Raw genomic sequence first — 12,323 nt, 5'->3', positions numbered from 1 at the left:
GATAGATGATTGACACGCCGAGAAGCCAAACTTTGGAGGTGATAATAATCATATTACAACTACTGGGGTAACAATAGTTTAATTAAATTATAATTGGCAGAACTTTCTGTCTTCCGAACATGTGCAGTACTGGTGTGTATAAAAATTCCAATGACCCTTCCACATTACGTAATCGCGCGTTCAGGTTTACATGTACTTATGTTAAAGCTTGAACACACACAACAGATGATATTTAGATATCCTTTAGCGCATAATAAATTTTAGCGCCCAGGAGCTCTTGCGCCAAAGGCGCTAAAATTAGTAGTGCGCCAAATATTCTCGATTTACAGTATTATTATTTACATATATTTTAAAGGCCATTAAATCTGATTCAATGTCTCCTTCGCGTCTTTATTGATACAGTTTTGTATATTCTGTATTTAATTGATATTGCCGTATGTTTGTATGCAAGTACATTGAAAGGTCCTAATGAATCGATCTAGTGAATGAGCATACGCTCAATTGATCCTAGTTAGCTTTTACAAATCATCCCTAGTAGTATAAAGGTGTCTGAAAAGTGCTGCTATGTTATTATATCAATATTCCACGCCAATGGCCAGCAAATAATACAGCATTTGGTCATTAAAGTATGATTTTAACAATAAAATTGTAGAATCTATTTACAATGCGTTTTGAAAATATTTATAAACTAAATTTAGAATTTTAACTTGGTTATGCCCTTGCACTAGGGAAATTTGTAAATAACCTCGATACTGAAAGTAAAATCTGCTAAAATCACGTGAATGCCGCATCAAATGACAGGTCTCTAAATGTAAATGTTAAAAACTTATCATCCTCAATATTTAGTTATTCTCCATAAACACAATTATCCGATATAAATAATATACTAAATAATCTCCATCCAAATTTTGAATACACTTTTAATTAGAAAATATTGTCGCCTTTTCCATTGTGCACCTTTTGAATAGATAAAAAATCAAATACATGTGTACATGGTTGAAATTAAACATGAATACCTGTCCTTTGACTTTGTCAAAATGAGATCCAACGATGACAACTGGGGCATTACTATCACAATAGGTGTGGATAGATTTCAGCCAAAAGAGGATGTACCCTACATAGAATGAAAATTGATGGGATTTTCTCTGCGCTATTATTGCAAATTGTATCATGGGAGTTGTGTTTTTCCTTTGAAGTAAAGTGTACTATAACTGGAGATACTACGAAGCGCCGTTTTGGTATTTACAGGCAAAGAGTGATATCATCTATTCGAAAAGATGATGTTACATATTCATTTCCAAAAGGTAATATCACTTATTCGAATAGCTTATATCACCTATTTCTATTCCTGATATGACCTATTGGAAATGAATAGGTGATAACACCTATTTGTGCCGAATAGGTGATATCAACTATTCGTGCCGAATAGCTGATATCACCTATTCATTTCACCGGAACCAAGAAAATTCAGACTGCCCACTTTTCACCAGTCCTAATATCCTACGTTATTGACTCCTTTAAAGTTATATATTTCTTCTCAAATTTCAACCAGCTGGCGTACAATGTGCAGAGTGGCATGCTTTTCACTCTTTATTACATAAGAGAGGCATTTTCTTATGTAATTTAATTAGTATGCGTTTTTCACGATTTTTCTTTATTCTTCTACTTTACATGATAGATAAGTGAAATAAACTACATGTATTGTATGGGCAAAACAGACTGCTAGTTCTACTGGTGTGCTTAAAACTAAATGCAAATTTGAATCCAGGAATTGTTTCCAAGAACGCTGAATTATAAATCGAAAGTGAAGGAAAATGAGATTTTGGGACATGAAATCCACATTTAGGTCTTAAATATCACACCTTTTGTAAAAGATCGTTTTTTTACGTTTTAGCAGAATAATGTAGATTCTTTAATATACGCGTGGCTTTAATTTTTACGTAATTTCGCCTGAAGCACCAGACGTGAAATGAAATTGCTCACCCTTTTTAATTGATACAGTCCATAGTTATCTGTGAATTACGAATACTTAATCAACTAATTTATCAGATATTCAAGATCGAGTCTCTCAGCTAAGACTCAACCATATTTTAATATTTTTCAAGAAAAAGCCCCTTTAAATCCTACAGAACATTTTTTACTTCGGTCAAATTTTAGTAGTTATCATACTAGATCAGCCGCAAATGCAAAATTTTGTTCGACCATTAATAAAGCATAATCTGAATTATTTTATTTAAATGAAATCAATGGCTGGAACATTGTACCAGCAGAAATTAAACCTGTTTTATATATCGGAAATAAGTTGTTTGAAAAAGTAATGTCAAGATTTTTTTAATTAAACTGTGTGAAAGTCAAGTCGTTTTCTTTATCATTTTGTTTTATTATTATTTTTTACGATCACAATCGTGTTAAGATTTGATATATATACTTGCAACATTTCATTTCTAAGGATATCTGTGTTGTCAACTTGATTCCATAATTTTGCTTAGTATTTGTATTTCTCTGTTTATTTTCTTTAACATCCAATATACGTGTTTGCGTATAAAGAACTTATTGGAAATAAACCATTGGCTTTCATGGACTATCCTTGGTATACAAATGTATGTTAATTATATGCATCTCTTTACAGAACTGATTGATCTTTCTGAATGTAAAATGAGAAAAATATACATAATTGCGCTCATATGATATGTTTAAAATATTGCAAAATCTAGATGGAATTTACATTATAAACAGAACAAGGAAAACATTTTTTCCCATAAATTTATATGCTAATTAAGGCACCGAAGTGACTTTCTAATCAACTAATTAGATGAGTTGCATTACCAGTGGGTATTACTAGAAAAATTAAAGTCCTAAAAAGGGGTTCCTTTTGCTTCCTTTCCAAAAGAAAATTATATACTCAAATCGATAATGGACAAACTGCTACATGTATTCCCGAGTATCAGTCGATATCAAATTTAATTTAATGACTGTGCATTGTTTGGTCCAAAACGATAGCCGGAACACATGTTAAGGTTCCAATGATAATGTCATGTATAGCCAGACAACTTTGATGTAACCATCATTTTTGCCCTGGAAATAATTAAAGCAAACAATGGAAATGAGTCTTGATCATCAAACTGCTTCGAAGACATGATAAAGACATGTATCTTAATGATTGAAACTAAAGTCGAGACTGATTCATTGTATATAACTTAACGTCCCTCTCAAGAATTTTTCACTCATATGGAGACGCCACCACTTGCCGATGGATAGCTGGAAATTTTGGCCTATACTCGGCACTCAGGGCCATTGGGCAGGGAGGGATCTTTTTCGTGCCAGGACCTACTGCGATACGGGACCTCGGTTTTTACGGTCACATCCGAAGGACCGTTCTCCCCGTCCCACAGGAGTATTTCAACCCGCGAGGTTAGGATTGACGCCTTTCTTCGCGACTATAGAGCAGACCCTCTGACCACTGCGCTGAGCGGGCGACAAGATAGTCGAGATTTTTGAAAACTTCTATTCGGATAAAAATTCAAAGAAAAACTGATCTCTCTCAATTTTAATCAATTCCTCATGTAGATGTTGGCTGCATAAAATATAAAGAAAATTCCGACACCTGCATCACCTATTTGCAAAAAAATATATTTCACCTAAAGTATACAAAACACGAACTGTGTAAGGTACTTTTTTTGGGGGACAGTAAATGATAAGCAAATTTAAATATAACATATGAAATACAATTGTCTACGAATACATTCTGTATCTCCTAGTTTATAAAGGTAAAGAACATTTTGAAGTATTATCTTTGCAGATGACCTTTAATTAAGGAATGTTTTTTTAGTTTTGTGTGAGTTATTGGTATGTGAATCACACAGACTTGTCACGTAGGCATATTTCATGAAGCACGCTAGCGTTTCATGAAAAATATGCCTATGTGCAAGTCTGTGTGATTCTCACACCAATAATTCACACTAAACTGAAAAACATTCCTTATATTTACATTTTACCTGTTTGGAGGCAAATAAAATATACTCAATATTTGAATTTCTCGCTGTCCTATATTATTGCATTTTACTAACGTCGCTGCAGTCTCATTGTGACATCACATTAATGCACGTTTCTCCGTGTATATTTCTACGCGTGAGTATACAAAATGTACACGAAAATGTTTTTCAAAACAATTTCACAGTAAGCTTACTAGGAAAACATAGCGTTTCAATTTTGAAATGTAGTAGACATAATGTGTAAAACCTCAAGCCCGTGTCCGTGATAAAATATGAACATCTAGTAAACCGGTATGATTTGTCATTTATTCATCGGATTGGGAAATTGTTCTCTATAGACAACTCTATGTTCGAAATTATTAAGATTCCATAGAAACATATTTTCCTCTATTTTACTAAGAGCCGCCCATTTTATTTGTCATTATTCCTAAAAGTGCATACAATCACAAAACAGGTCGATTGTGATATCATATGGTCAAAAATCCATGGTTTATGCAGAATTCTTCACAAGAACTAATGACACCCTCAGAAGGTGTCAATTTTCTTTACTCCTGTTTGAAAATAACAAGTGGTTGTAGATTTAATGTAATTAATGTAGAGAAAAAAGGGCCCCAGACTGTATTTTTGTTCTGATCCTGTCATTTATTTGATTTAACAATCCATGTCTACATTTATTTAAACAGCTGTATTTCCGACTTCCCTTCACATGAACACATATAAAATGCGCGTAATAAAAAGACTGACGGATAAGAGAGGTAATCCTTGGGGTCAACTGACAAAGACTACATTTTATTTGGTGTAATTAAAAATCTTGCCCGGAAATGTTAAACATGATTGACGTATAGATTGAGAAAGTTATTGAATATTAATTATTGTGTTTCCTGATTTATTTGGACGAAGTGGCAGGGACTCGTAATTTGCAATCGCCACAACGCTTTGTCTAATTAAATTAGAATGCATCATAATAAATATACATTATCTATAATCACTTAATAACGTTTAAATTTTGTGCCATGTTAAGATGTACTGGTATATCGTATATAGTCCTTAAGGATGTCCGATCCTCAGCCACAAAGGATAACTCCAAAAATTAATATTTAATTTGAAATACGTCAAAATGGAGCTTGAAAATGAAATTTTTCATGCAACAATTTGCATTTTATTCATCTTTATAAGATTCAAGGTCTTCAGAAATCTTAGAAAAGGTCTTAGAAAAGTTTATATTTGTACCCTATAAAAGGAGAAAAAATTAATACAGTTGTAGAGAATAAGTTTTTCTTGAATCCAGCCTTAGATAACAATGCTTATTAGCATGATATGGTGAGAAGTGATTTGTGGTGTCTTGCAATGAAAGCAAAATCCTTTTACACTATGTATTATAGAATACATGACGGAAATGAACGACAAAAATACCAAATAAGTATAAAAATCATGACAATTTCTCTGAATGCCTGGGTACCTATCGTTTTTTAACCTAAATATATTTGTTGATCAATTTACAATTAGAAAATGTATTACTGTTAATTGCTGGTATTCCTAATTGTTTTTTTTTTGTGCCAAAATATTAGAGATTTGACAATTTTCACGCTATAATATGATTAACTTTAATCTTGAAACTTAAAGAAATACTGTGGATAAATTTACATAACTTTATCGATTTAGAGATACTTTTATGAGTATTTTTGATAACTTAGCTGCTAATTTTATAAACCTGAGGATCGGACTACCTTAAAGTAAATCCAACGTTTAATTGAGCTTTACTTTATTTCATCAGTTTTGTATCAGACACAGAACCTTTAATGTGGTGTTTAAGATTACAATTGTAGCATGTTCATCTATCATAAAGAACAAGATGTGTTTGTGAAACACTATGTGCTTAGCAGCAAATACTGTAAACCAAGTATTATACGCGTGCGATAAATATCCGCGGATATTTATCGTCGCGAACCAGTTGTTCATTATATTCCCATATCATGATTTATTTACAGTTATTTGCCCTTTTTTCAATACCGATCCCGACGATTCAACAAGTTATCACCGGGGAAAATATGTTTCAAACTTTTCCGGTCACAATGAAACATAAAAATGCTAACGATGGAATAGCACTTTATTATAAACGTAGGTCGGTAGGGCGAATTCTGGACATCCAAAAATTGCACCCGAACAATCCGAAGCCTAGGAGTTAACTGATTAACAATGATTCATGTAACATATAAATAATAAATTATAACAATGGCAATTAGCACAATACTGAGCATGAGTGACATATGGCTTAGATGGAATACCGTATAGCGGGTAATTTTAGCGGGGTGCTAATTTTGGCGTTTTGATGTTGGCCCGCTAAAATTTTAATCGCTTAAATAGTAAGTTCATAGTAAGTTCTCGTTTAAGTGTTCATCTGAAAAGAGCTGAAACACTGTGTCCGCTAAAATAAATTACGTCAAAATTAATCGCATACCTTTGAGCAGGTAAAACGCCAAATTTTACACCCGCCAAGAAAACCCGCTATACGGTAACTCATGACATGTTGAGTAATTTGATCAAATAATTAATTTTCAGATTTGGAGTTACATAGTAATTAACATAATTAAAGTTTCTCAAGTTGTTTAAAATAATTACAGTAAATTACGAGTATATTTCAATGTCAGCTAAAATGTCACTAAAATTGTTTTTCTCAAAAATCACACCGTGATAATTCCCTCTCGCTTCGAAAAAGAGACGTCCTCGTCTCAGGAATATCCAAGAACTGAAATGTGGAGCACTGTGTTGTTGGTTTCAGTAAAAAGAATGCTTGGCGTAGGAAGCGGTAGGAACTGATGTTGAAAACACGTTTGATTGAGTTGCATGATCGGTCTTCGTTCTGCAATTTATCGTCATAATCATTTATTCTTCTCGAATCCCTGCGCCGGTTGCTTACGGACTTGGTCTGCGGACAATGTATGCTCTTCCTTTGCGTCTCCGCAACAGCAACACTCATCGGACTAGATTTAGTAGCAGTCCGAGAAAAACACACACCTGCAGTAGAATCGCATGTTGTTGCTGACTTGTTGTCAGACGATCCTACAGACGGGTTTCCCAGGTTTGTCTTCAAGCAGGCCCGTCCTGATCCCTTGGCTTGATCCTTTTTGATCGGTGCGTGATCGATGGACGCCACTGGAAATGATTTCCTTTGGGAGGAACGGTAAGGTGTGGTTGCAGAAGAGAAACATACTTGCACATATTGACCATGTTTTCCGCGCACGAAACACTCGAAAGGTGTAGCTGGACACGTAAGAAGGTGGCCATGGAAGAAGGGTTTCCCGCACCTATAGCACCGTGGACTGGATCCTGTTGTCGAGAAAATTCGTACTGGTCCTGGTGTAATCCAAGGACGCGAAAGACAATGGCGCTGGATAGATGTTGGGGAGGAGCGGTAAAATCCTTTTCTCCAGGTTGGCATGGTGTTGTTGAAGATGGGTCGTCTTGGGGGAACTCGCTTAGTTGATGGTACTCAGGATCAAACTGCTACAAAATATATGCAGCAGTCCCGGGTGTTATACCCTTAGGATTTCTCCACCAAATTATCATCGGGGAAAATATGTGTCAAACTTTTCCGGCAACAATAAAACATAAAAATGCTAACGATGGAATAGCACTTTATTATAAACGTAGGTCGGTAGGGCGAATTCTGGACATCCAAAAATTGCACCCGAACAATCCGAAGCCTAGGAGTTAACTGATTAACAATGATTCATGTAACATATAAATAATAAATTATAACAATGGCAATTAGCACAATACTGAGCATGAGTGACATATGGCTTAGATGGAATAACTCATGACATGTTGAGTAAATTGATCAAATAATTAATTTTCAGATTTGGAGTTACATAGTAATTAACATAATTAAAGTTTCTCAAGTTGTTTAAAATAATTACAGTAAATTACGAGTATATTTCAAAGTCAGCTAAAATGTCACTAAAATTGTTTTTCTCAAAAATCACACCGTGATAAAGTAATCACCGAAGAACTTGACTGTTAGTGTACAAGAAGCAGTTGAAACTTAATTACAAACATTCAGAAAAAATAAAAACGAATGGCAAATCTAAAACTATTTGTCTAAAAATGATTAATATGTCAATAATCATTTCAGCATGTGTTATTATTGTTCATTTATTGTTACAGACGAGCAGAGATAGCCTGGTTAATTACGGCTAATTATGGCCCAGTCCTGCTCTGTCCCAACCATTTATAATAATTGCCCCCTTGGCTATGTAGATCTTAAAAAGCGTCGATTACCCAATAAGTATGAGGCACTTTTACAATTGAGAGTTTTAAATCAATTTTCATCTCCTAGATTTTTCCCGATTTTCGTTTGAGCGTTTTGAAAATGCGTATGAAGTATACTCATGGTAAACATTTTACCCACTTTAGGGGCGGATATAAGATTTTAAATGAACGCAATGCACAGAATGTCTTGAATAATGCGTAAGCAGACCTCACGCTACCATTTTACCTAGTTTATGAACGGATATAAAATTTTAATTTGATTCAAAAATACTCGTGGAAATAAAAAAATGTGACCACTCGTTCGCGGAAATAGATCGTCGCGGATTAGTTCTCCAGCGGTCAGTCGCGAATAAAAAATGATGCGTATAATAATTGGTTTACAGTAAGTGAAAAAAATTTTTTTTAGCATTTATGTCACAGTTAAGGTCATAACGTCGTTGATCTTGGAGTCATTGAAAGAACTTAATTAGTGGAGTATGCGTACCAAATAAGTTCTGATTCACAGATTACACCGAAATTTTGAAAAGGCTTTTTTTGGTCTGTAGCTCACAGTCAAGGCCATCACGTGATCGATGTTGGTCTTGGTATCGTTTTTAAGAACGTTATTAGTGGAGTATGCATACCAAATATGAAGTCTATACCTCTCAAAGGTTCAAAAGTGATGGCGAAAAACAGACAAACAGATAAACAAACAAAAAGACAAACATACCTAACAAAACAAAATACGCCCGGATCTATCGATCCAGGCGCATAAAAAATTCATTAAATATTTATCCCTTACCCCCATAGGTCCAATCTGCAAATATTATTCCTTCCTGTTCACACAGTGCTGAGTCGACTTTTTCATCAAATGACTTAGACATATCAATCACCAGTAGATAGAATGCCCTTCTGCTGAGATACACCTGGTGACAGGCGTAATATGCACACTGTCCTCCAAAATCCATTACACTCAAAAGTTGCTTCCCTTCCTTATCTGTTCCATCGGCCACATCTTATTATAAAATTTTGAAAGTCTCAGATGAGAATGAAGCTCTGATGTTTTTTGTTAATTAACACAGCTATATATACAGCAAAGAATTCAAAGAAACAAGATGAGTTTGTGAAATATTATGCGCCCAGAAGCAAAAAAAATTTTTTAAAAAAGCTATTTTTTGCATACAGGTTACAGTCAAGGTCACAAGGTCATAAACCTTGGAGTCAATTGAAAGAACTTGTGAATAGTGGAGTATGCATACCAAATCCCTTATGCTTTTTCTATCTCTAATGGTTTGAAAATTATGGCAAAGGTACGAAAAAGCATTTTTACCTACAGGTCACATTTAAGGTCTCAGTCATTGACCTTAGTGACTTTTGAAAGAACCTACTTATAAGTAGACTTTAATAAATGGTTTAATAAATGGATTATGCATACCAGATGTGAATCTCTATCTCTCCTGGTTTAAGATGAATGGGAAAGAAGGTTCAAAAAGCAATGTTTAGCATATAGGTAGCCAGGTCATTGAACTTGGTGTCATTTTGAAGAGCTTAACAAGAGAGGTACGAGTACTTAATATGAAGTCTCTATTTTTCAAAGGTTCAAAAGTTATGGCAAAGATTAAAGTTTGCAGACAAAAACTTTTTTAGCATGTAGGTCACAGTAAAGGTCGCAAGGCCATTGTCCTTGGTCTCACTTAAAAAGCGTATCAGTGGAGGATGCGTATCATGTCTCCATCTTTCATGGTTCAAAAGTTATGACAGACAGACAGGACAAAAGCAAAATACGCCCCGAATTTGTAAATCTGGGCTTATGAAAATATTTTTATATCTTTTTCTATATCTATATTTCTATATCTATACCAAGAGATCCATGGGCCACATCGCTAACCTGAGTAGCTTTTGTGATAAAGAATTAAGGACGTTAGTTATTATACAGAGGCCCAGTATTTTCCGTAATATAATATACAGGTTTGCCAAAATTTTAAATCTATGTGCATGTGCTAGATGATTGGTACATGTAGTTTTAGAATATGCGAAACAAAATTTCCACACTCTGTCATTTAGACGTATAGACCACGTTTAAAGATCCGGGTTTTTTTTCCCGGATATTGCTAGTTTTTCCACTACTTTCGACAGATATTTCAAAAATTGAAGTAGTGCAAATTAAACACATATATTTCAAAAAATTTTGATAAAAGACAGATGAAAACCGGGATAAGATTCTGCTCGAGGAATGTGCAGTATGTTTATTTTGACTTTACAGTACTATTTCCGGTGACGGATTGAAAGTTCATTGAGAGGTGTATTTTTATTTATGTGAAATTATATGACTATAGTTCATAAAATATGTTAATAAATTAATAATCCATGCATCGGCAATATATTTATTTTTCGTGTAAGTCTATTTGTCAAGAAAAATAGCATACAAACTTGAAAATACGAAAGAAGAATAAGACAGATGACGATGGGCCCTGCGATGTGTAGGCGTAACCTGCATCTGACAAACATTTCCAATAAGGACCAAGAACCACTGAAAACGCTAAATTAAAAAAAAAATCAATTGATTTATCGTATTGGCACAGAAGAAGAAAACGGGTTTGTATTTTATGCCAAAGGTGTTAATTTTATTTAAAAAACTGAGAAAGTTAATTAAGCTAACTTCAACTGATGTGAATAAATTACGTAATAATAACAAAGATGACGTCACAATAGATCCCCTTTGATTTTCTTATGATTTATTATTTTTTTATTCAAAACACTTATAATATAAAATATAATCCTTTGCAAAATCTGTTCAAATTAATCAATATCGAGATTTGAGTCGATGGTGCGATGTCGCGATGGTGCGATAACGATGAAGCGATGGTGCGATAGCGCGATGACGGTGATGCGATGGCGCGATACTGCGATGACGATGAAGCGATGATGCAAAGGAGCGACAAAGCGATGACGCGATGGCACGATACCGATGGTGCGATGGTGCGATAGCGATGATACGATAACGCGATAACGATGAAGCGATGCTGTATCGTGCCATCATCAGTGCTCTATCGCACTATCGTCATCGCATTATCGCACTATCGCGCTATCGACTCTTGTGCGCATGCGCCAATGAGAGTAGAAATGGCGTCAGGTTGTGAAGATATGAACAGAATATATATCAGAAATAGATCTTACTGGGTTAATAAACATCACTTGAGCACTAAAATTAACCATGTCATAATACCTTGTTAGAAGATTGTTAAAATATAGTTTGATAATCAAGATAAATTCAACAATACACTCATCTTGTGACTGATGTAAAAGAAATCGAAATCCGCGTGATCTAGATTTTGGTTTTTAAAAGAGAGGGGAGGGGGGTTAATTAATGCTGTAGAATGGAAAATAATTACGATGGTTTTAGCTTCACTATGTTCGCGATTCATCTTTTTTCTGCAAAATTAAACCCATCGTGAATGCTATTAACTATTTAAAACGAGTAAATGCTTATACGAAATTCAAATTAATTTCTTGCATCGTGAAATCAGGAACCTATATACTAGTATATAGGTCCCTGGTAAAATTAAAACCATCGCTATTGTACTTTCTGAGAATTCGTGAAATTTTAACACCGTAAAATGCAGTATTCACAATCAAGAAAATTAAAAGCAAACACAAAACAAAAGTCTTCCTCCCTCTCTCCTCTTGGTACATGTACTTCGTGTTTGTTATTTAAAATATGATTATCAAATACAAAATTAAAGTCAGTTTATAATCACTGGGCAATCAAATATTTGCTCGAATTTTAACTACTTATGGTGATACTCATGGAAACTCTTCTGTATAGACCCAAAGAAGAAATATGATTTCTTTATTATCGTATCCGTTAAAGAAATATTCTTGAATCTTTTCATCAACAAACGCCATGTTGTACAATGACTGCTGGGAATGCCATCCTATCTATATAGTCGATAGAGCGATGGTGCGATGACACGATATCGATAGCACGATAAAGCAATAACGATGGCACGATACAGCATCGCATCATCACTGTCGCACCATCGCATTAGCGCTATCGCACCATCGCTATCATGCCATCGCGTC

The 12,323-nt window shown here is 34.5% G+C and overlaps 1 protein-coding gene across 1 annotated transcript in view; it reads right to left on the bottom strand.

Annotated features, from left to right (window-relative positions):
- Nucleotides 1-12,323, bottom strand: part of LOC134236809 (uncharacterized) — a 41,390-nt gene that overhangs the window by 12,985 nt on the left and 16,082 nt on the right. Inside the window, exons 9-10 of the mRNA XM_062718948.1 lie at nucleotides 9,043-9,255; nucleotides 1,017-1,114 (exon numbers count right to left, since the gene is read on the bottom strand). Of these exons, the coding sequence (XP_062574932.1) occupies nucleotides 1,017-1,114; nucleotides 9,043-9,255 (311 nt within the window). The remainder of the gene's footprint in view (nucleotides 1-1,016; nucleotides 1,115-9,042; nucleotides 9,256-12,323) is intronic.

This window comes from Saccostrea cucullata, unplaced genomic scaffold (assembly GCF_032062105.1).
Source record: "Saccostrea cucullata isolate Sc308-1 unplaced genomic scaffold, CSIRO_AGI_Scuc_v1 ctg3537, whole genome shotgun sequence".
NCBI classification, from domain to species: Eukaryota; Metazoa; Mollusca; class Bivalvia; order Ostreida; family Ostreidae; genus Saccostrea; species Saccostrea cuccullata.
The sequence above is the reverse complement of the archived record's forward strand: the minus strand, read 5'-3'. Positions and strand labels throughout refer to the sequence as shown.